Source organism: Phocoena sinus, chromosome 9 (genome assembly GCF_008692025.1).
Source record: "Phocoena sinus isolate mPhoSin1 chromosome 9, mPhoSin1.pri, whole genome shotgun sequence".
Lineage (NCBI taxonomy): Eukaryota > Metazoa > Chordata > Mammalia > Artiodactyla > Phocoenidae > Phocoena > Phocoena sinus.
The window spans coordinates 49,341,439-49,361,828 of NC_045771.1; the positions used below are offsets into that span (position 1 = coordinate 49,341,439).

A 20,390-nucleotide genomic window follows, 5' to 3' on the forward strand; every position below is an offset into this window, starting at 1 on the left:
TATTGGGTCCTGGTGTGACATTCCTCTCCCTGCTTGCCTTTTACTGCCAAATGTCTGCCCCCCCCCGCCCCCAACACCAACACCACTCCCCCTTAGGAAAGGGGCAAGTTACTAGGCCCCTGAGCGGGTGGGGAGGTGACTTAGGATTTAATTCCATTAGAAGCCAAACTTAGGAAGCCAAGGTGAATGGCCAGGTCCTTGGCTTCCCTCACATGGGGAAGTGGGGTCCCAGGAATGGGGTATCTCAGGGCCTGGAATACGGGGCTTCATCCTCTCAAACTGACCCCAGCCCTGGGAGAAAGCCCTGGGGCTTGAGGTGGCCAGTGGGTCTGATCCCAGGCTGGACTCACTTACCTCAAGACTAGGAGGCCTGAAGTGGAAACACTCTAGGGTGCCCTGGGGAGCCCTGCAGCAAGAGGGAGACTGGTCTGGGTACAAAGACAGAGCAGAGTCTTAGGAGTCTCTAAGAGCACTTTCTTTTCTCCCCAGCTCCCGGTTGAGGCTGCCTTTTCCCTTTGGGGAAAGAAAGATACTGGTTTCCTCTTTGTTTCCTGCCTTTGAACTTCTGCCTTAAATTTGGACATCACCCATAACCTTGAGGAGCAGGGCGAAAGGCCAGAGCCTTTTGTTGCCCACCGCCCCCCCATCCCCACTCTCTCCCTAGCCACTCAGGCAGGATCAGAGCAGCAGAGAGGATGGAATTTGGAGAGAGGCCCCAGACCCCATAGCCCCGCTCTGTTTATTTGTTTGCGTGTTTGTCTAACTTACGCGACTGGGGAAATCAAACTCAAAGGGGAATGGGACGGACCCCGGAGATGAATGCCTAGGTTGATAGACACACAGAGGTGAACAAGGACTCTCCTGGGGGCAGGGAAGGAGTGGGCAGGGAAGCCTAGGATTTAAGGAGACTTCCTTTGGGACGGTTAAAGATTAACCAAGTCTCACAAGTTGCTACAGAGAGTCTAGCCAGGAGGACTGTTCGAGGGCGGGCGGCAAGCGGGCGCGGGTTTGATTTCTGAGCCCTATAAAAGCCTATCCTCCGATGGCTGTGACAATGTGGTCGTAAACCCGTCCGGGGCCGGCCAATTTGCATATTTGGAATGCGCTGCTATAAACCCGGCTGGGATTTTGCAGCAATTTCTTAGATGTAAAAATGAGATCTCTTTAGCAGCGGGCTGGGCACACTCTCGCTCTGTCTCTGCCTTGAGTCTGCTCTCCTTTCCCGGCTCCGGGCTGGAGTTCGGGCCCGGCCTAGGCGCTCAGCCGCCACGAGATGGCGCACTTCCGATCAATGTCAAAGCCGCCGGGGAGCCGGGAACCCCAGCGCATTTCTTGGCCTTTGTTCGCTTCTGATACTAAGAGCGGCACGTTACGTTATTTCACTTGTCCCGCTCTCCTTCGTATCAAAAAAAGGGGGGCTCACCGTCAAGTAGCGGTTGGTGCTGTAATTTAAAGCAATGCGTCTTCTCTAGGCCTTGCAGGCGTCGCGGCGCGGAGAAGCCAGCTTTCCCTTGGCAGTGATTTCGGAAATGTGTCAAGGTAAGAGGCCACAAGTTTAGCAATTTCAATCTGGCTGGGGCGGGAGTGGGGCCGGTGTCTGAGCAGGGCTGGGAAAGTGGCTGGGTTTGTGAGCTGGGGGGTGACGCTATAGGCGCTCAGCCCACTCGACCCCCCTTCTCTCGTCACCCCCTAAGGTTGGAAAGCAGGGGGAGGCCTCAGTGGAAAAGCTGACGATTTTAACTCTATGCACCAGCATTTCACCTAAGGAGATCTTTAGATTTTGTAGAAATATTCAGAATGGGATGAGCCTGGGGTGGGAAGCATCCAAGCAAAAGGGTCCCGGCTGTGCTGGGATACGGGACTGTGGTGGTTAAAAAAAAAAAAAAAGGGTGGGGGGAGATGGCGGGACTGGGGAAAACTGAAAGTTTCTACTCGAAACAATGATGTGGTCAGCGACCGTAGCCGCTGGGGCAGGCTTATTCCCTGGGGCAGAAGTCTGGGAGGTAGCTGGTTTCCTACTATGTGTGATCTCTAGGTTTGCCCAGCAGATTGGGGGTAACATTTGTTCCAGAAAAGGTCAATTCAGAAAAGTAGCATTATATTTTTGAGGCTGCCAGGGAATTCTGTGTTGCTTATTTGGAATGTACCGCTATAAACCTGGCTGGAGTTTTGCAGCAATTTCTTAGACGCAAAAAATGAGATCTTTTGCACATTTTGCAAATGAGCAAAAAAATGTCTTGGTAAATACCTATACATTTTCAAAGGCTGGCACCGAGGATAAACTCTGATCAAACAATTTCTCCATCAGAGTTGTCATAAAACAAGTTTAAAATAATCATATCACTTACATTTCAGAGGCCAGCTTCAAATTTCCTTTTTTCCTAGTTTAAAATTTTTTATTCCAGTATGTTTTCATTCGTTTCTCGAAATGGCTATTTTCTTTTCACAAATATACTGAGCATGGGTGAGTGGCGGGGGGGAAGTCTCAGAGAAAGTAGGTGCCGCCTGTGTGTGCATGTATAATTTTGCCGATCACAGTCACTAGTCTTTGTTGAGCGTGGTCTCCCAAACTCTGCCAGAATAAAGCAAGGAGTGGGCGCCCACACGGTGCTCTCTGCCGCCTGAGCCTTCCCTAAAATCCCAAAGCTGCCTCTAGTTTCAAGGCCAGAGGCAGCTTATGATGGACGAAACTAAGGATATTGCAATTGAGGGGTGTATGTGAGGGGTGAATGAAAAGGCCCCAACACTCCCCCCATCAGGAGAGAAGGGCCAGTTCAGTGGTTGGATATAGAAAAAAAATTTAGGGACACATTGCACCTGATTGATTCTAAGCAGACACAACAAATACTGTATCCCTGAAAAGGCTGACATTCTTAAAAGATGAACAGGAGAAGAAGTTTACTGCTCACCCCCCAAATTTTAAATATGCAGTAAATGCGTGAATCAAAAAAGTCCAGAATTTTTGTTAAAGCTGGATTTGTGGAAGTAGCATTTATTTTTCCTCTCTGGGGCTGCACCTCAACTCCACAGCTGATCAGATAATTCTGAGCCCAGAAAGCATCAAGAGTGACCTCCAGATACAAATTGTTTACTGGCTATCTCAATCTCAGTACCTGGTATTTTTTATAAGAATATTTTTTGGTAATAACAGTTTATTGTTTCTCGTGGTTTGCAAGGGCCTACTCAGGAGAAGCAATCCGCTATCTGGTGAACTGCATGGTAATCCTTGCCAAAGGGCTTATTTCACCAGCCTGGCATTTACTTCGGCTCCATAGCTGAAGGGGCATGTAATTAACCAGGTAGAAATGAGCAATATTTACTCCTAAATAAAACGTGGGCCCTGGCAGCTGCACAGGCCTGGTTGAAGCAAGTAGACACCAGAGAGTTTTAGGTCAAAGGCATCCTGACCAACAAGAGAGAAATTCGGCAGCTGGGAAAGAGGGTGAAAGAGAAAAAAAGAAGGTAAATGGTCAAGAGGGAGAGAGAGTGTCCAGAAGCCAACCCATGCTGCAATTGAATTGTTTTTCTTAATCTCTTGGGGGTGGGGAACCCCCGGAAAGCTGAGATGATCGATAAATGGAATATTTTATTGAGGAAGCTAACACCTCGGTGTTACAGTCTGGGGAACGTGGAGGCTTGGGGGCGGTCGGGGATGCTGGGAGCTCTGAGACAGACTGAGAAGGCAGCAGGCGTTTTACTTGAGCTTCTGCTGTGTGGATATCTTCTTGTTCGAACCAGCCAGCCGGGCAGGCCAGTCTGCTTCCCAGGCGCATCTGCGGGCTCTCCACACACTCTCCGCTCAGCGGTGGAGGTGGAGTGGTAGTCTGGGCCAGAGAGGGGATCCCACACAGGCTTACATATTCTTTTTTTTTTTTTTCCAAGCAAGAAACAGCACAAACTCAACATCCCGTTTGGTTTATTAGAAGGGGGGAAAAGACATTGGAGAGAAACATCCAGCTTTCCCCAAAGGCCCATGAGGACCCAAGTGCCAATGCCATGGTGTGTGAGCCCTCAGCGGGCCTTCCACCTCCTCTACTCCACAGCTGAGGTGGCCTTCTCGTAGCAGATGCAGTACCAAACTATTTGTAACCTTGGTTGGAGCGTGCCTGCTCTTGGATCCCATTCAGCCTAGAAGCCCATTTGGCCACCCTACAGAGCTCTAACTAGATTGGGCCTGAGCTGCCTACAGCCGGGTACCCAGCTTGTCTTACTAGTCAAACTGGCAGGGCTGCTGATTTCCCGGAGAGTCCTGGAACATTCTGGAGACCCCAAGGAAAAGGCTTTGAGGGGTCTGTGAACTCCCTGAAAATAACGGGTCAAATTGTGGGAATGCACAGATGTGCATTTTTCACAGGATAAGAGTCAGAACGTGGCCTTAGATTTACCAAAGGGGGCTTTAACTTCCAAAAAGGTTAAGAAAGACAGGTTTAGATCCTTTAGAGCGTTGTCTTTCACTTAATTTTTTTAGCCTTCACCATCTCAAGCATTCTCTGCTGTGGCCACTGGTCTTTCCTAACCTGTGGGCTGGGAAGTTGCTTTCTGCATTTTGTCTGAAAAGGCACCAAGTCCTGGCTCACTGGCCTGCTGGAGCTCCTTCTCCTCAAGGGACCCTCTCTTGTACTTGGAACCTACTTCCCACTGGGCAGAGATTTCCTGAGAGGTATGGACAGTGCTGAGGGGCAAAACCCCCTTCTCAGGCAGTTCTCAGCTTTGTGGCATTTCCCAGTAGCACTGCTGAGCACAAGAGTTCCAGTCAGTTTCACTCTCCTTACAAGGTGGGTAAGGACCAAGCCCATCCGGGGAAGGATCCTGGGCTGCGTGGTCTGAAGCTTTTGGTACTCAAGTTCGTTGACCTCGTGGGCCTAGCCCGATTAAAATCTCCATTGGCCTTGGGCGTTTGCGCGATATGGAGAGTGAAGGACAGATCCTGATCTCTCGCCACAGACCCCTCACTTGATTCGGCTGCGTCGCTACTGCAGCCTCAAGACCCTGTCGGATTGGAGAGAGCTGACTCTCATGCTCTCTCTCTCCTTTTCTCCCTCTCTTTTCTCTCCCTCTGTCCTTCTTTCCTTCTGTTCCTGTCTTTCTCTCTCTATCCCTCTCTTCTCCACCCCAGACGTCCAGTCCGCAGAGCTGGTCACCACAGGGCGCAGAGGTGTAAGTGGCTGGAGCGCAGCGCAAGCGGTGGCACGGCCTCCGGGTGCTGCGCGCCGAGCAGCCGCTGCCGGCAGAGACCACAACTGCTTACTTGCATCTCAGAAGCCAGCACGAGGGCTCTGCCGCCAGCTCTCCCATACGCGCTCTCTGTGTCCTCTCAGGCTCGGCTTCCTCCTCCGACTGAGTTCATATGGGGAGGAACAAGGCCAAGTGCCTGGCAAGTCACCCGGAAGGCAAGGGTCTTTCCCCGCCGCCGCCCGCAGCGGGATCCCGGCGTTCAGCAGCTCCAGCCAAGCCCTCTGCAGGGACCGGAGCTGGCGGAGTGGGCAGGCCTGGGGCATCCTGGAGAGCTCTAGCCCGTAGGCCAGGGGCAAGGCAGCGGCCTCCTGGGCTCCCTGGATCCGGCCGGAAAAGGTCGCATTTCCTGAGACATGTATGAGGCCCACACTTGGGGGCTAGCGCCCTGGGCCTGCCGTTTCCAGTTGACTGAGAGCGCCGTCCCTACGGCCAGGGAAGAAGGAGGCCCCGGTGTCTGTTGAGCAAAGGGCCTGGCCTCCGAACGCGCCTATAACTGGGCCACGAGCCCAGCCAGGCCTCACAGAGAACGGATTTCCTCACCGCGGGCCTCGTTAAAATGCGCACACTGCGGGAGTGAGGGATGCCCCAGCCGTGGGTTTGGAGGGGAGGGAGGAAGAGGGGAGGGGACCGAGAGGCAGGAGTGTGGTGACACTCGTTCTTGTCGTAGCCTCCGGCAGCGTGCGAATGCCAAGGCTAAAGGGAGAGTTCCAGGAGGATTGTGTGGCAAAGGTGTCCGTTTGCCACCCCCCTCCAAGTCTTCGCCTCCTGGTAAGCCAAAAGCCCTGAAGATCAATGTTTTCTTTCACTTCCCCCAAAGGCGTATGAGCTTGGAGGCTGCCAGGGCCATGTGGCTGCGGGGTGGCTGGACCTCGCTCTGGCCTTGGAGTAAAAGGGTGGGGAAGTCTCTCAGTCAAAGCGGTCAGTCGCCTCGACCCCCCACTCGTGGCAGCCCGCGAAGGTTCACCGACAGGAGCTGCAGAGACGGCAAGCCAGGTGAGCACGCCATAGGTAAACTTCCTAACTGGATCAACCCACGGGCGGAGGAGGAGCGGAGCGCGTACGGGGTTGAGAGGCCAGGGCGTTGCATTTTGGGGAGAGTTCTGTGAGGGATGCAAGAAAGAAGCAGCAACGGCCGGCTTCCAGTCTGCTCTGGATTTCGGACACTCTGAGGATCCTGGTGACCTTAGGAATAGGTCCACCACCTTGGGGAGACAGCTCCAGGTCCAGGGCTGAATGGGAAGAGCTTGAGGCCCTGACGGCCCCCCTTAGTGTCTAGAGTGCACCGAGGTCTGGTGGCTGATTCCGAAATTAAAATGGGGAGCACCCAAGGCGGGCCGGGGTGCGCACCGTAAACACCCCACTTGTTAACTGCGCGGGGCCCAGGGGCCCTTCAAACAGGCCCCAAAGGAGGGCGCGCGTCTGGGCATGGGCGGAGCGAGCCCAGGGGCCAGGGCCCCCACCAGCCACGTTGGGGTTGCCCCCGCAGCTCCTGGCCTTTGGGCTGAGGTATTGGGTGTGCGTCTCGCGGCCCATCAATACAGATTACATATTTATATCAATCGCGGGCTCGGAGGGCGCCCTCGGAGAGCGGCCCCGCGCCTACGAAATCAAACTGGGAGTGGTCGCGCGGAAACTCTGGCTCAGGATTGGCTGCGGGCGCTCGCCGCGGTGCGGGGGGATTGCTAATCGTATTCAGCATGTTTTGCACAAGAAATGTCAGCCAGAAAGGGCTATCTGCTTCCTTCGCCAAATTATCCCACAACAATGTCATGCTCGGAGAGCCCCGCCGCGAACTCTTTTTTGGTCGACTCGCTCATCAGCTCCGGCAGAAGCGAGGCTGGCGGTGGTGGCAGCGGCGCGGGGGGCGGCGGCGGCGGCGGCGGCGGCGGCTACTATGCCCACGGCGGAGTCTACCTGCCGTCGGCTGCTGACCTGCCCTACGGGCTGCAGAGCTGCGGGCTCTTCCCGGCTCTGGGAGGCAAGCGCAATGAGGCGGCGTCGCCGGGCGGCGGTGGTGGCAGCGGGGGCCTGGGTCCCGGGGCTCACGGCTACGCGCCCGCGCCTATAGATCTGTGGCTGGAAGCGCCCCGGTCATGCCGGATGGAGCCGCCCGAAGGGCCGCCGCCGCCGCAGCCCCAGCAGCAGCCGCCGCCCCCGCCGCAACCACCCCAGCCCCCGCCGCAGGCCACCTCGTGCTCTTTCGCGCAGAACATCAAAGAGGAGAGCTCCTACTGCCTCTACGACTCTGCTGACAAATGCCCCAAAGGCTCGTCCGCCGCTGCCGAGATGGGCCCCTTCCCGCGGGGCCCGCCGCCTGACGGCTGCGCCCTGGGCACCTCCAGCGGGGTGCCAGTGCCTGGCTACTTCCGCCTCTCTCAGGCCTATGGCACCGCCAAGGGCTACGGCAGCGGCGGCGGCGCGCAGCAGCTCGGCGCCAGCCCGTTCCCTGCTCAGCCCCCGGGGCGCGGCTTCAACCCGCCACCCGCGCTCGCCTCCGGTTCTGCGGATGCAGCCCGGAAGGAGCGAGCCCTCGATTCGCCGCCGCCCCCCACGCTGGCCTGCGGTGGCGGCGGCGGGGGCTCGCAGGGCGACGAGGAGGCGCACGCGTCGTCTTCGGCTGCGGAGGAGCTCTCCCCCGCCCCTTCCGAGAGCAGCAAAGCCTCGCCCGAGAAGGACTCCCTGGGTAAGCAGGGCGCGCTGAAGGGCCTCAGTCAGGCGGGCAAGCAGACAGGCAGACCCAGAGAAGGGAAGGAGCAGAAAGCCAGGAGTCCGCACGGCAGCCGGTCGGCCTTGGCCCGAACTGCAGGCAGGCTGACCTTGTGAACTTGCTTTTTAATATTTGGGCGTGGGGACGCAGTAAAAATTCATGTCAGGCTTAGCGCCCCACACCAAGACGTCCTCCGGCTGGGGGCGAGGACACCGGCAAGCAACTCCCCTCTTGTGCGTGCCCTTCTCCGAGCCCCGGAGCACCCTAAGCGCTGGTATGGGCCCAGCCTGACAGGCGCGGCCCACGCGGGGGGGGAGGAGGAGGGAGGGAAAGTGTCTCGCCCGTAGATAGCGCGGATGTTTGTAAGGCGTCCAAAATAAGCAGCCGCCAGCACCAATAAATAAGCCCATTAACCGGCGAAGTTCGAGTTTACGATCCCCCTTGCTTTTCTCAAAGTTGCCGGAGGGATGGGAATCCTCGTTGCGGGGAGAAGAAAAGGCATATGCAGCCCGGATGCCTGGGCCCTGCTCTGAGAGTCAGAAAGGGGCCATTTCGCTTCCCCTGGAACTCAAAATCGCCCAGATTGCACGTCCCTGACTCCTGGAGAGACGTGAGGCAGGGCCCTTGACCCCCCAATCAGTTTTTCGTGCCTTCCCTATGTCCCATCCATGTCCTTCTTCCTCTCCTCGTCAGGCCTTGGGCAACCAGGGAACTGGAGTGAGACACAGCCACGTGGCCCGCCCCCCCTTCCAAGTAACCAGTCTGCGCCCCCAGCCTGGGGGCTGCAGGAAATGCTAGTCTGCCTCGGGGCGAGAAGCACAGAAAGGCGTTAAGTTCAAGATATACAGCCTGCCCTCCCAGGCCGTTCCTTCTGCAGGCACCTGGCAGTTTTGTGTTAAAACAGGTGTTCGGAAAAAAAGCGGAGGAAAATGTAAATTGGGAGAGTAGGTGTAGATTGGAGGTCCACTCGATTTTGCACATGACTTTTGGAGGAGCTGCTCTCCCTGGGCAAGCTAAAGGGGGGCATAACTCTCTCCGTGTGACTCAGGGCATCCCTCTTACGGTAGGCACGATCCGAATTCACCCCTGTGTGCAGCCCGCGTGGCCTCGATTTAACCTTCCCCTCTTTATTCTCTTAAACGCCAGGCAATTCCAAAGGCGAAAACGCAGCCAACTGGCTCACTGCAAAGAGCGGCCGGAAGAAACGCTGCCCCTACACCAAGCACCAGACGCTGGAGCTGGAAAAGGAGTTTCTGTTCAACATGTACCTTACTCGAGAGCGGCGCCTAGAGATCAGCCGCAGCGTCCACCTCACGGACAGACAAGTTAAAATCTGGTTTCAGAACCGCAGGATGAAACTGAAGAAAATGAACCGAGAAAACCGGATCCGGGAGCTCACAGCCAACTTTAATTTTTCCTGATGAAGCTCCAGGCAGTGCGGTTCTTTTCACTTCCAGAGGGCCATTCTGCCCCCTCTGTCTTCGGCTCTGCCCAGGAACTCGCACCTGTGCCGGAGCCACATTCCTCCCTCCCACACTCACCATCTCGCTGGCTGTTACATCTGTGCAGGGCTGGTTTGTTCTGACTTTTTGTTTCTTTTTCTGTTTGCTTGGTGCTGGTTTATTTGTTGTTTTCTGGGGGAAAAAGCCATATAGCGCTAAAATTCTATATACAGAGATATTGTCCTAAATGTAAAGCGGTGACAGGGATGGTTTGCTGTCTTGGGGGTTCCACTGCTTGAAATGGCCTCTGTCCTCCTGGTCGAGCTGGTTTCCTGCAGGGCCGGCAAACCTAGCCAGAAGGCGGAGGTCGCGTTGTAGGCAGCTGAGGTGTCTGGCCTGAGGTCAATGGTGCAAGGAGCTGCCACCGGGCTTGCCTGCCTGGAGTGCTGGGCTGTGTTTAATCAGGGGATACAGGCCCCTGGGTCTCTTTTTTCTTTCTTCCTTTCTTCCTTGGCAAAGAGAAGGGCTTGCAGGCATGGACACGCAGGTTGGCAAAAGGGCTTGACTTGGGCTGATTGGCAAAACTGAGAAAGTCAAAAAGATTAATTTTTCCTTCCTCTGTAAGATATCCCAGCTTTAAAAGAAGAAAAGAATGACCAGGAGAAGGAAACTTCTCTTCCAGTTTGTGTAAGGTCTCGCATTGTGGGACTAAATTACTTCACTCTGAATTTCCATGCCCTTCTGGCTGTAGATAAATAATCATATGTTGTTTTGTTTATACCTGCAGATTTAGTGGATTTTTTGGTCATTAAATAATTGTTACCACTGGTAACACAACAAGCACACCATAATTCTTTCTATCTTGTGGAGGTTTTTTTCCTCGTTTTTCCCTTTTTTCTTTTCTTTTCTTTTTTTTTTCTTTCTAAAATTCACAGAAGCCAAGGAGGGCTGGGGCAAGCGGAATAGACTAGAGAAGGGAGACACTGTTGGGTTTCCTTTATACTGTGAAGTTACATGCATAAAAGGGTCAAACCTGTAGGTGCAGAAAAAGAAAAAACTATAAAATACAAATCTGTATAAATGTCTATTATTATGAAAAATTGCCAATCTTGTTTTATGCAAATGCATTCTATCGTTATTATAAATGTTAGTTCTAGCTCTATTTACTTCTAATCTTAAATCAGAATAAATTAATATTGTAATGCTGCTGTGCGTGGAAAAAGACGATGTTTATGTTCTTATAGAATAAAAGCTGTGGAATGAAGCTTTTTAATTTTACCTCTTTTTTTTTTTGACTTCTTATCTTCACCTTCCACTTTATCCCGTCCACCACTTTTACAACAGGAGGACTAGCCCGCGCCCCCTGCAATTACTTTAGGCATCTATTTAAATATTACCTAGACGGTCGTAATTTGTCTGGGCCCTATAGCCCTGGTGCCGTAAGGTTTGTCGGCTTTTGTTCAGTTTTATGACTTGATAGTATATCTGGATTGTGGCTGTCTTGGACCAGTGGTTTCAGTTGAGAGGGGAGCTGCATAGACAGAGGAAGCCAAACAGGATTTCTTTCGGGAGACCCCCGGGAGGTTCGCAGAGGCTGCTTATTTCGTGGGTCTCCGGGTGCTAAATGACCCCCAGCCTAGGACTCCGGGGAGCAGGCTGGGCCCACAGCGCGTCACTAGCGTCCGCAGCAGCGGTTAGGTAGACCGCGGCGGGGCTGCATGGGTCCTCCCTCCCCCAGCAGGCCTCCCCGACCTGGTAGCCCTCGGCGGGGCCACGCGTTTCCTGCTCGCGGGAGGTGGGGGGGGGGCGACAGCAGGGGGGAGGGGGCGCAGGAGCGCGCGCCCCGGCTGGCTGGCTGGCTGGCGGGGAGGGAGAGAGGGGGAGAGCGAGTGGCAGGGAGCGAGCACGGGAGGCCGAGGCCAGACAGGGAGCCGGACTCCTTGCTGTCCCTTGCGCTTTCGAATCACCCAGGGCTGCCGCCGCTCGGCGCCGCGCCGGGTCGCTGAGCTGCAAGATTTGGGAAACCAGCCCGCACACTGCTCGTTCCCTCCTCTCTTCTCGCTTTCTCCCCTCCTTCCATTTTCCTCTCTCCTTTACCTCCCTTCCCTTCTTCTCCCAGGTTTACCTTACCGGGGCCGGTGGCTTCTCCCTCCGTGATGCCTTAGCGGCAGCCCGGAACACACAGTGACAGCGGCGGGCGCAGGTTGGCGAGGGGCCGGGCGCGATCACAGGGTTCTCCTTTGGCGGCGGCGGCGGCAGTAACGGCGGCGGCGGCGGGCGAGGCAAGCTCCAAGCGGGCAGCACCAGAACTGGTCGGTGATTTAGGTAGTTTCCTGTTGTTGGGATCCACCTTTCTCTCGACAGCACGACACTGCCTTCATTACTTCAGTTGAAATCGTCTCAGGTACCTGTGCGCGCGGGGGCCGGGCCGGGCGGGGCATCCGGGCCCTGGTCGTGCCAGGCCTGCGGTGGCAACCTCGGCTTATCCCGCGCAGGAGCCTCGACGCTGCCTCCTCAGCGCTCTGCCAGGCTGCTGGCCTCAACCCCCCCGCCCCCACCTGGCCCGGAGCAGGTACGGGCAGGTTAGCTGCTCCTTCGCGGACGCCAGGGGCGTGGTAGGAATTCTGGGCTTCGGGCCATTCAAGGTCAGGGGCGCACGCTTCCATCCTGGGCATCCCCCGCTCCAGGCCTGCGCCTGGCTAGGGACTCTGCCATTCTCCTGCAAGGCTGGGACACCTCCAGCCCCAATCCAGGGTACGAGATCAGGAAAGATCCCTTTGCCAGTGCAGACTCAGTCTAAATCATGAGGTACAGGGCTAACAGGAGCTGGGATCCTGGAATTGTCACTTACCCTTCTCTCTGTAAACCGCCCTCTACTCCCATGAGCTGCTTTTGACTCTTCCTTCTTTCCTTCCCTCCTTCCTTCCTCTTTTTTCTTTCTTCTTTACTCCTTCCTTTTTTTCTTTCCTTTTCTTTGTTTTTCTTTCACCTTCGGTCTATGTCCAGTTTTCTATCTCCACCTCCTCTCCTCCCCAACTATTCATTTGGGAGGGAACCGGGAGAGATCCAGGGCTTGCTTGGGGAGAGCGGTGGAGGGGAGGGTGGCTTATTTTTGTATGCGCGTTCAAGTAGAGGTCAGAATCTGCAGAGGAAGGGCTCGAGGGGCACGGCTGTCGAGGGCTGTGGATCTGGGCCTGGTATGCCACGGAGCAGACAAGGCCTTGGTTACGATCACGACCGGATGGCGGCGGCCTGGCGTTTCTACTCCGCGGCAGCCTAGGAGATCTGATTAGGGGCATTCGCGGCGTTTCTGTGTGCCCACTCCGAGGGCAAGGAGGCCTGTCGCCAACTTCACTGGGGAGCTGAGGCTGAGACCTGGGCTGAGGCCTAGCCAGGCTTGGTGGAGCGTCACGCAGGGAACTCTGCCGGGAAGCTTCCTCGGCTTTCCCGGCCTGCGAGTCCAGGCTCCGGCTTTAACCGCGATAAGGGAGCCCCGCTAGGGCAAAGATTGGCTGCTTACTTGCCAGTAACTTCTGTCAGGTTCAGAGTATGTTAGATATGGCATCCTTGTGGGGACAGATGCTAGAGAAGGGAACCCTTCCAGTGCCAGTCTGTTTCAAATAATAGGGGAAAGGAATCCTAAATTCCAGAACCGTTGGAATACAAACTTGAGTCCGTGTTCCAAGTTGTAGGCCATTGTTTGAAGCCAGAGGGACCATTCTCGCTACAGGGAACTGAAAACAATTTCTACCCCTCCATATCCCCCAACACACGTGTGCGCCTTCAGGCAAAGCCCACGGAGCAGCACTTCCCTTCCCAGCTCCCGCAGCCCAGGAACTATTTTCACTGCTCAGCCTGCCCTCCTGTTATCTGAAAGGCCGGCATAGGGCATTCACCTCAATTCCTCCCTGCCATTTTCAGGACCTGAGTATTGGATTTGTTTTGGAGGCCAAGGTTTTTGAACTCTCAGGCTAGAAGAGGCAGTTTGTAATCACATCCATTTATTGTTTCTGTATGCACATACAATCCTTTTCACTTCCAAAATAAAAGCAGACACAAAAGCCTGAATATTCTCTCCCCAAACCTGTGGGCTAAATAGGGATAACATTTAGTTTTGTGATTTCCCTCCTTTCTAGGCATCAGTAAAGACTGCTTAATTCTCAACGCCTGCTAATTATTTAGTAAGCGTCCTATTTGGGGGCGCTAAGGCTATTTAAAGAAACCCAGCCTTTTAATTTTAAAAAATACTAATAATCACTGGTGTCTTCTCTGGCTACAAAAAAAAAAAAAAAAATGGAAACAGCAAGCAGGCGTATCCAGCCCGTTGGCAGGCAATTACAATTAGGAGTGAAGGTTTCCTCCAGGGTTAATTTTTCTTAATGAAAATCTAAGAGGTCGATATTTGGGACACCCTGGGCTACGGTGAGGGTGAGGATAAGGCGGAGGAATTTACAAGGAAAGGAAAATATTAGGGAGGAGGGGGCCGAGGCGGCCAGGACCGGCCACGTCGGAGTTCATTGTGTCGGCCACTTCCCTCTTCCGGCGCGGGCCGAGGAAGGGGCACCCGGTTGGTCTCTGCGCGGCTTCGCAGCCTTATTCTCGGGGAGAGCCTGGCATTTGAGGGTCCCCGCCTGGGATAGGGGTGTATCAGGGTTTGGGGGATTACTGGAACAGTTGGGGAGGATGAAGGCAAAAAAGAAAATGGAAGCGACCGATGCCGCCTGCCCGCCCTCGCCGCCAGGGAAGTGGGCTAATGAGAAACACACTCTTGCAAACACAGTGTTCACACGTGAATTTAATTACCCCGTTTTTAGGAGTCGCCTCTTTCTGTTCGGGTTTGGAGTAGCTTTTTGTTTTTGTTTTTCAATTAACATCCAGGCCGAAGCCTTTTAATTTACCTCTGAAAGACTCTAAGGTGTGAGAAATACCTTCCTCAATTTGGCCAAACTAAGGAATGGGATTAAAAGTCAATGCCCTGTGCCCCTCCCCGTTTTAATTTCTAGCCCTGGACTTGAGCTACGGCCCCTCGCTTTGGGCCTTGTAACTCTGCCGAGCCTCGGTTCGGGTGGGTAACCGAGGCGGGCCCGGGATAGGAGCCAGGAAGGAAGGAGCCCTGCAGGACTCATACGGGGGGCCCGGAGGCCAACCGCTCCGGTGCGGGCCTCCCAGCTAATGGAGCCGCGGGATCTCTTAGGCGGGTCTGCCTTTTTGCCATCGGGCTAGCCTTTCATTGATACTGCCTCGTGTTTTTTCGCAGCTCAGATTCAGGGAATGCGACGAGGCCTGCATCAGCGTTAGGGCCTTCGAGGTTGGAGCACGGGGCTGGGCCGCCTGCTGCGTCCGCCGGGGGGGAGGGGGGTTGGTGGGGGATAGTGATTCCGGGCTGACCACGAGCAGGGCGCGCTGGGCTCGCGTGTGCGCGGGGTTGGGGCCGAGTGCGCGTCACAACCAGGTCCTCAAGCCCATCGCCTCAGGGACGGCTGGCCACTCCCTTTCTGGCCGCTCCTCGGTCGGGCCCTCGCTGGAGGCTCAGCGGCGAATTTGGTTGCTGTCCGGGCGTCCTGCGCTCCAGTCGGGCAGATTCCGGGGACCCACAATAGGTGCTGCCCTCTCGGCGGCCCGTCCCTGACCAGCGCCCTCCGAAAGGGGCGGTGGTGGCTCAGTTTGGGACGGATACTGCGTTGAATTTGACTTTTCTCGACCGGCCCCGGGTAAACTCGCATCTCCTGGGACCACAAGGATTATTTACAGGGAGCTCGCCAACCAAGCACAACAGTTTAATTTAACCTTTCCAAGTCCTCGTAAATTTTTACAGCTGGGAGCCACGACGAGTCAAAGGGATCTGTTGGTCGTTCCCAACTTCCCACCAGCCTGTGTGGCTTCTGAAACAATAACTCCTTATGAAATATCATAAATATAGATTTAAATACAGTAGAGCGAGAATGCGATTTGGCTGCCTTTTTATGGCTTCAATTGTCTAATTTTATGTGAGGGGCTCCACCGGCCGCAGTCGCACGCGGGACCCGCGCCTTGCTGATGGCGTGATTAATTGTGATATAAAATAGTCCGCTTAAGAAGTGTGTGTCTGGTGGTGGCGGTGGGAGGGGAAGGGAGTACAGCGGCAAGGCCAGATTTGATCTTTTAATCTTCGTTGGCCACAATTAAAATAAACCCGATCGTGGAGCGCTGCGATCCCTTTGCATAAAAACATATGGCTTTTGCTATAAAAATTATGACTGCAAAACACTGGGCCATTAATAGCGTGCGGAGTGATTTACGCGTTATTGTTCTGCCGGGCGGGCACGTGACGCGCGCGGCCAATGGGGGCGCGGGCGCCGGCAACTTATTAGGTGACTGTACTTCCCCCTGGTGCTACAAAGTTGTTACATGAAATCTGCAGTTTCATAATTTCCGCGGGTCGGGCCAGGCCGGCCGGGCGCGGGGCACGGCGATGGCCACCACCGGGGCCCTAGGCAACTACTACGTGGACTCATTCCTGCTGGGCACCGATGCCGCGGATGAGCTGGGCGCGGGCCGCTACGGGCCGGGAGCCCTGGGCCAGCCCCCGCGGCAGGCCGCGGCGCTGGCGGAGCACCCCGATTTCAGCCCGTGCAGCTTCCAATCCAAGGCGGCGGTGTTTGGCGCCTCGTGGAACCCGGTGCACGCGGCGGGCGCCAATGCGGTGCCCGCGGCAGTGTATCACCACCATCACCACCACCCCTACGTGCACCCCCAGGCGCCCGTGGCGGCGGCGGCGCCGGACGGCAGGTACATGCGCTCCTGGCTGGAGCCCACGCCCGGCGCGCTCTCCTTCGCGGGCTTGCCCTCCAGCCGGCCTTATGGCATTAAACCTGAACCGCTGTCGGCCAGAAGGGGTGACTGTCCCACGCTTGACACTCACACTTTGTCCCTGACTGACTATGCTTGTGGTTCTCCTCCAGTTGATAGAGAAAAACAGCCCAGCGAAGGCGCCTTCTCTGAAAACAATCCTGAGAATGAGAGCGGCGGAGACAAGCCCCCCATCGATCCCAGTAAGTGTCTCCTCCCTCCAGACCAGCCACCGCCTCCACGCCGGCCACCCGGATCTGCCGGCCCGCCAGCTTTCTCCGGAGCCAGCCTTCGCCCGCGCTGGGAGCCTCATGAGCAAAGGCCGGGAGCCAGAAGTTACTGTTTGGGAGGCCTCGGATAGGGCCCCAAGTCCTGAAATCAGTGACAAGCGGGCGCGCCGGGCTCCGGGGGAGGGGAGGCGGCTGCTGCCGAGAGAGGGGGCGGGGCAGGCGCTGCGGGTACGAGCCAAGACCCACCGCCCCTTTCCTTGGCTGCCCGGGACCAAGACAGAGATACTTTGGGAGATTCTTCGAAAGCAGCGCGGCAGAGAAAGTCTTTTGTGCGGCTAGATTGTCCGGGAGCGGCGGCAGCAACTAAAGCCAGCCGGGGCAGCCTGACCCGGGACGCTGGGGAAGACTGCCGATTCTCTCCACTTCTTGCTCCAGCCAGTGGCGGTGTAAATCCTGCCCAAGATGTGGCTGCAGGCGACTGGGACACGAGGGTCCCCATGCTAGATTATTCAAATAAACCCGAGAAGTGATCAACGGTCTTGGGGTGCCTAGCCTGCCCAGCTCCCACGGCCTTCCAGGGAGGTCAAAATAAGGAGTGGGGAGAGTAGTAGAAGGAAAGGTGGGAAGGGAAGATAGAGAGTCAGTGAGAGGGAGAATAGAATATTAATCTCACTAAGGAATACAGGGCAGAGTGGTTTCCCCCTGTGTGGCAAGAAAGAGATCTGTGTTCAAATTTCACTTCTTACACAATGTGCGAGGAGCGGGAGGAAGGAGAGGAGGGGACCGGAGGACAGAGGAAGAGAAAGGAGGGCCTCAGAGGGGAGGAGGGAGCCGAGGTTTTACGGCATGCAATTGTAAGTGACCGTCCCTGTGTCTCTGGGCCAGGGTTCCATTGTGTTGGAGGCTCGCCTGCCTTCTCTAACCAATTCAGCAGCGTCCTGAACTTTGGCTGAAGACCACAGGAGTTTTCCTAACCCCCAGCGGAGAGGGGTGGGTGTGCTTCTTCTCCTCCTAAATCCCTCCTATCTCTCGCTCCCACGCAGGTAACCCGGCTGCCAACTGGCTCCATGCTCGCTCCACGCGGAAGAAGCGCTGCCCCTATACAAAACACCAAACGCTGGAACTGGAGAAAGAATTTCTGTTCAACATGTACCTCACCAGGGACCGCAGGTACGAGGTGGCCCGACTGCTCAACCTCACCGAGAGGCAGGTCAAGATCTGGTTCCAGAACCGCAGGATGAAAATGAAGAAAATCAACAAGGACCGAGCAAAAGACGAGTGATGTGACTCAAGTTAATTTGAAAAGAGAGCGAGCTAGAGAGAGAGAACTGCCCGTCCCCTTCTCCTACCCCCACCCCACCCCGGCCTCCACCACCCCGCAGAAAGCGGCTCTAAATTCCAGGCCTCATCTCCCCCTGGCAAACCCTGCTCAGGCTGGTTCCTTGGCCTGCCGCTTTGATGGAGGAGGTATTGTAAGCTTTCCATTTTCTATAAGACAGAAAAAAGGGGGGGGGGGTATTAGCGCTGATGGCTGTATGTGCTAGCTTGTGTATATTTTTAAAAAATCTACCTGTTCCTGACTTAAAACAAATAAACAAACAAAAAAAACTACCTTTTTATAATGCACAAGTGTTGACGACGGGCTGTATAGTGTTTAGTCTGTGTAGTTAATTTAATTTGCTCTTTGTGCGGCAGAACGATCTGCCCAGATACTTGAACACTGTGTTTTATTGTGGTAATTATGTTTTGTGACTCAAACTTCTGTGATGGGTGATGCACCCGTTGTGATTGTGAAAGCTAGAATTCGATTTGAACTCAGGTTGTTTATGAGGGGAGAAAGCAGTTGCATAGGGGTATAGCTCTGTAGTGGAATATGTCTTCTGTATAACTAGGCTGTTAACCTTTGATTGTAAACTAGCTGTAAGGATTTCCCAGTGAAATAAAATTTTTAAAAAAGAAAAGAAAGGGTTCTCCTGGACGCATAGATTCACGGTTTTCTCCATTTTTGAAATGCGGACATTTTAGTCTCTACATGCTCTATAGACCTGTCTTGTCCATTGTATATATATAATCCACATATTAAAGAAAAAGTAATCAAACAAGTTTGAATATTGCTTTTGCACCAAACAGTGAGGAAACTTGGAGCTATACGTATGTGCAGAAGGTTACTACCTATGGTTTACGTTTAATTTTAATTGGGGGAAAAGGAATGCTTATTGTAATGGAGTTAATTTTATTGATAATAAATTATACACTATGAAACCGCCATTGGGCTACCGTAGATTTGTATCCTTGATGAATCTGGGGTTTCCATCAGGCTGAACGTACACTGTATATTTTGCAATAGTTACCTCAAGGCCTACTGACCAAATTGTGTTGAAATATTTAACTTTTTGCCAAATAAAATATTGATTCTTTTCTAATTTTTGCGGGTCAGCTCTTTGCACCTTCTTCTCCGGGACAGGGGAGCCTGGGTAGAGTCTGGGGTGGGGGGCGGGCTGAAATGGAGGAGGACAGAACCTCAGTTTAGTCTCTAGCGGGCCTTCGGGAGCCCAAACCTGCAGCAGCCAGGCTCGGACGGGCCTCAGCTCTGCCTGCCAGGCCGGCTGTCTGGCGATGCAGGCAGCGGAGGAACGCTGGATAACAAGGGTCGGCGAAGCCCTGCTCTCGGCTTTGTGTCCATTTGTGAGACTGCGGGGAGGCCTCAGAGAAGTCGGGCTGGGGTGTCGCGTACGGGTGGCCAGTGGCTGGGAACGGCCACTCTTTCATCTTGGAGCCCCAAGAATTTCCCAAACCGGATCCAGGGCGATTCCGGGGCGCCTTCTTCCCTGACAGGGGGAGGGGGGTGGGAGCTGGAGTGGGGGTGGCGGCGGCAGGACCGAGAGCTGAGGATCTGGCTCCTAAAGAATCTGCCAGGAGGGAAACTGGAGCCCGGCCGCCCCAACGTGGCCGCGGGCACGGACAGTCGGGGGCTCTCAGGGGACTGAAGGCCTCCGCCCCCGCGCCCTGCCAGGCCTGCCGGGGGCCCCTTGTGGGCCCCGCCCCGCGCACCCCTCCCAAGCACAAGTCCTGACAGAGGCAGAGCCCAAGCAACCGACCAGCCCCAAGCGCCATAAAAGAAAATGAGGGCTGTTACCGTTTATGGGGTGTAAAGGGCTGCGGGGGGAGCGGCCACAACTTCGGAGGCCTGAGCACCTTCTAGATGTGGAGGAGGGTTCAGCCTCATCTCCCCCTTTTTCTTTTCTCGCCTTACCCCCCCACCCGACCCCCCGCGATTTCTGCGAAGTTATCTGTGTTTGGGCTCGGAAAAGGGGAGCCTGGGCGCCGGGGGATGGGGCGTCCCCTCTCTCCCAACCCCACCCTGCCGCCAGGTTGGGACGCCCTCTGTTGTTGCAGACAGAAGGAACTTCAAAGAATGGGCAGTAAGGGTGTGCCATAAAGGCCGGGTCTGCGAACTGTCTGGAATTCGGCCCTTAATGAGTTTACAACTGTCCAGCCCCAATTAAGATTTTCCACCAAAGCCCTTTCATTTGTTTGCTCTGTCTGCCGCCGATAAAGCGGCTGCGGAAACAGCTCACTTTTATGGGCACTGCCCTCTCGGCAGCGTAGATTCCGGGCTCCGTGCAGACCCCTCGGGGATAGGCCCTTGCCCAGCTTTGGGAGTGGGACGCCCGACCCGCGGCGGCTGCTGGCGAAGTTCAGGCCGGGCGGCTTGGCTGCAGTGTCAAGATGCGGCCAGCAGATGGCAGTATGGCTCCACGCAAAAGGCGCCCGCGCCGCCATCTCCCGCCGCCTTGACTCTGGGAAGTTCCTAAGATGTCGACTTGATGCAAGCTTTTCTGGAATGGGAGACCCAGATTTGAGCGAACGGTGGTCGTATATTTTCGGAGCTGCTCACGCCTGGACAGAAGCCTCGCTGGGAAACAAAAAGGAAAGCGGCGGGGGCTC

General features: G+C 55.1%; 2 protein-coding genes and 1 long non-coding RNA gene across 5 annotated transcripts; 2 read left to right on the plus strand and 1 right to left on the minus strand.

Annotated features, from left to right (window-relative positions):
• The first annotated feature begins 1,052 nt into the window (after positions 1–1,052).
• Positions 1,053–10,657, plus strand: HOXA10 (homeobox A10). 3 transcript variants are annotated; one of them, XM_032642968.1, is made up of 4 exons: positions 1,053–1,539; positions 6,053–6,228; positions 7,304–7,918; positions 9,089–10,657. In XM_032642968.1, exons 2-4 carry the CDS (start codon positions 6,057–6,059, stop codon positions 9,361–9,363), a joined length of 1,062 nt encoding a protein of 353 aa, XP_032498859.1. In that variant the 5' UTR covers positions 1,053–1,539; positions 6,053–6,056; the 3' UTR covers positions 9,364–10,657. The 3 variants fall into 3 exon arrangements, with proteins under 3 accessions (XP_032498859.1, XP_032498858.1, XP_032498857.1); XM_032642967.1 differs by having other exon boundaries at positions 1,525–1,539; positions 5,117–6,228; XM_032642966.1 differs by lacking the exon at positions 1,053–1,539 and having other exon boundaries at positions 6,136–7,918.
• LOC116759329 lies at positions 9,329–11,936 on the minus strand. The gene is made up of 2 exons (XR_004351416.1): positions 11,515–11,936; positions 9,329–10,417 (listed from the first exon to the last, which is right to left on the minus strand). It is a non-coding gene; the product is annotated as an uncharacterized LOC116759329 (long non-coding RNA).
• Positions 11,937–15,522: 3,586 nt separating this feature from the next.
• Positions 15,523–18,867, plus strand: HOXA9 (homeobox A9). Its single transcript, XM_032642971.1, has 2 exons — positions 15,523–16,415; positions 17,486–18,867. The coding sequence occupies exons 1-2, from the start codon at positions 15,836–15,838 to the stop codon at positions 17,722–17,724; spliced, it is 819 nt and encodes a 272-aa protein (XP_032498862.1). The 5' UTR covers positions 15,523–15,835; the 3' UTR covers positions 17,725–18,867.
• Positions 18,868–20,390: the final 1,523 nt, after the last annotated feature.

Excerpts from the sequence above, each read along its gene's own strand:
- HOXA10 (XM_032642966.1), top strand. The coding sequence starts at position 6,949 with ATGTCAGCCAGAAAGGGCTATCTGCTTCCTTCGCCAAATTATCCCACA. Across the intron at positions 7,919-9,088 it reads GCCCGAGAAGGACTCCCTGG|GCAATTCCAAAGGCGAAAAC; the intron begins GTAAGCAGGGCG and ends CTTAAACGCCAG.
- HOXA9 (XM_032642971.1), top strand. The coding sequence starts at position 15,836 with ATGGCCACCACCGGGGCCCTAGGCAACTACTACGTGGACTCATTCCTG. Across the intron at positions 16,416-17,485 it reads CAAGCCCCCCATCGATCCCA|GTAACCCGGCTGCCAACTGG; the intron begins GTAAGTGTCTCC and ends GCTCCCACGCAG.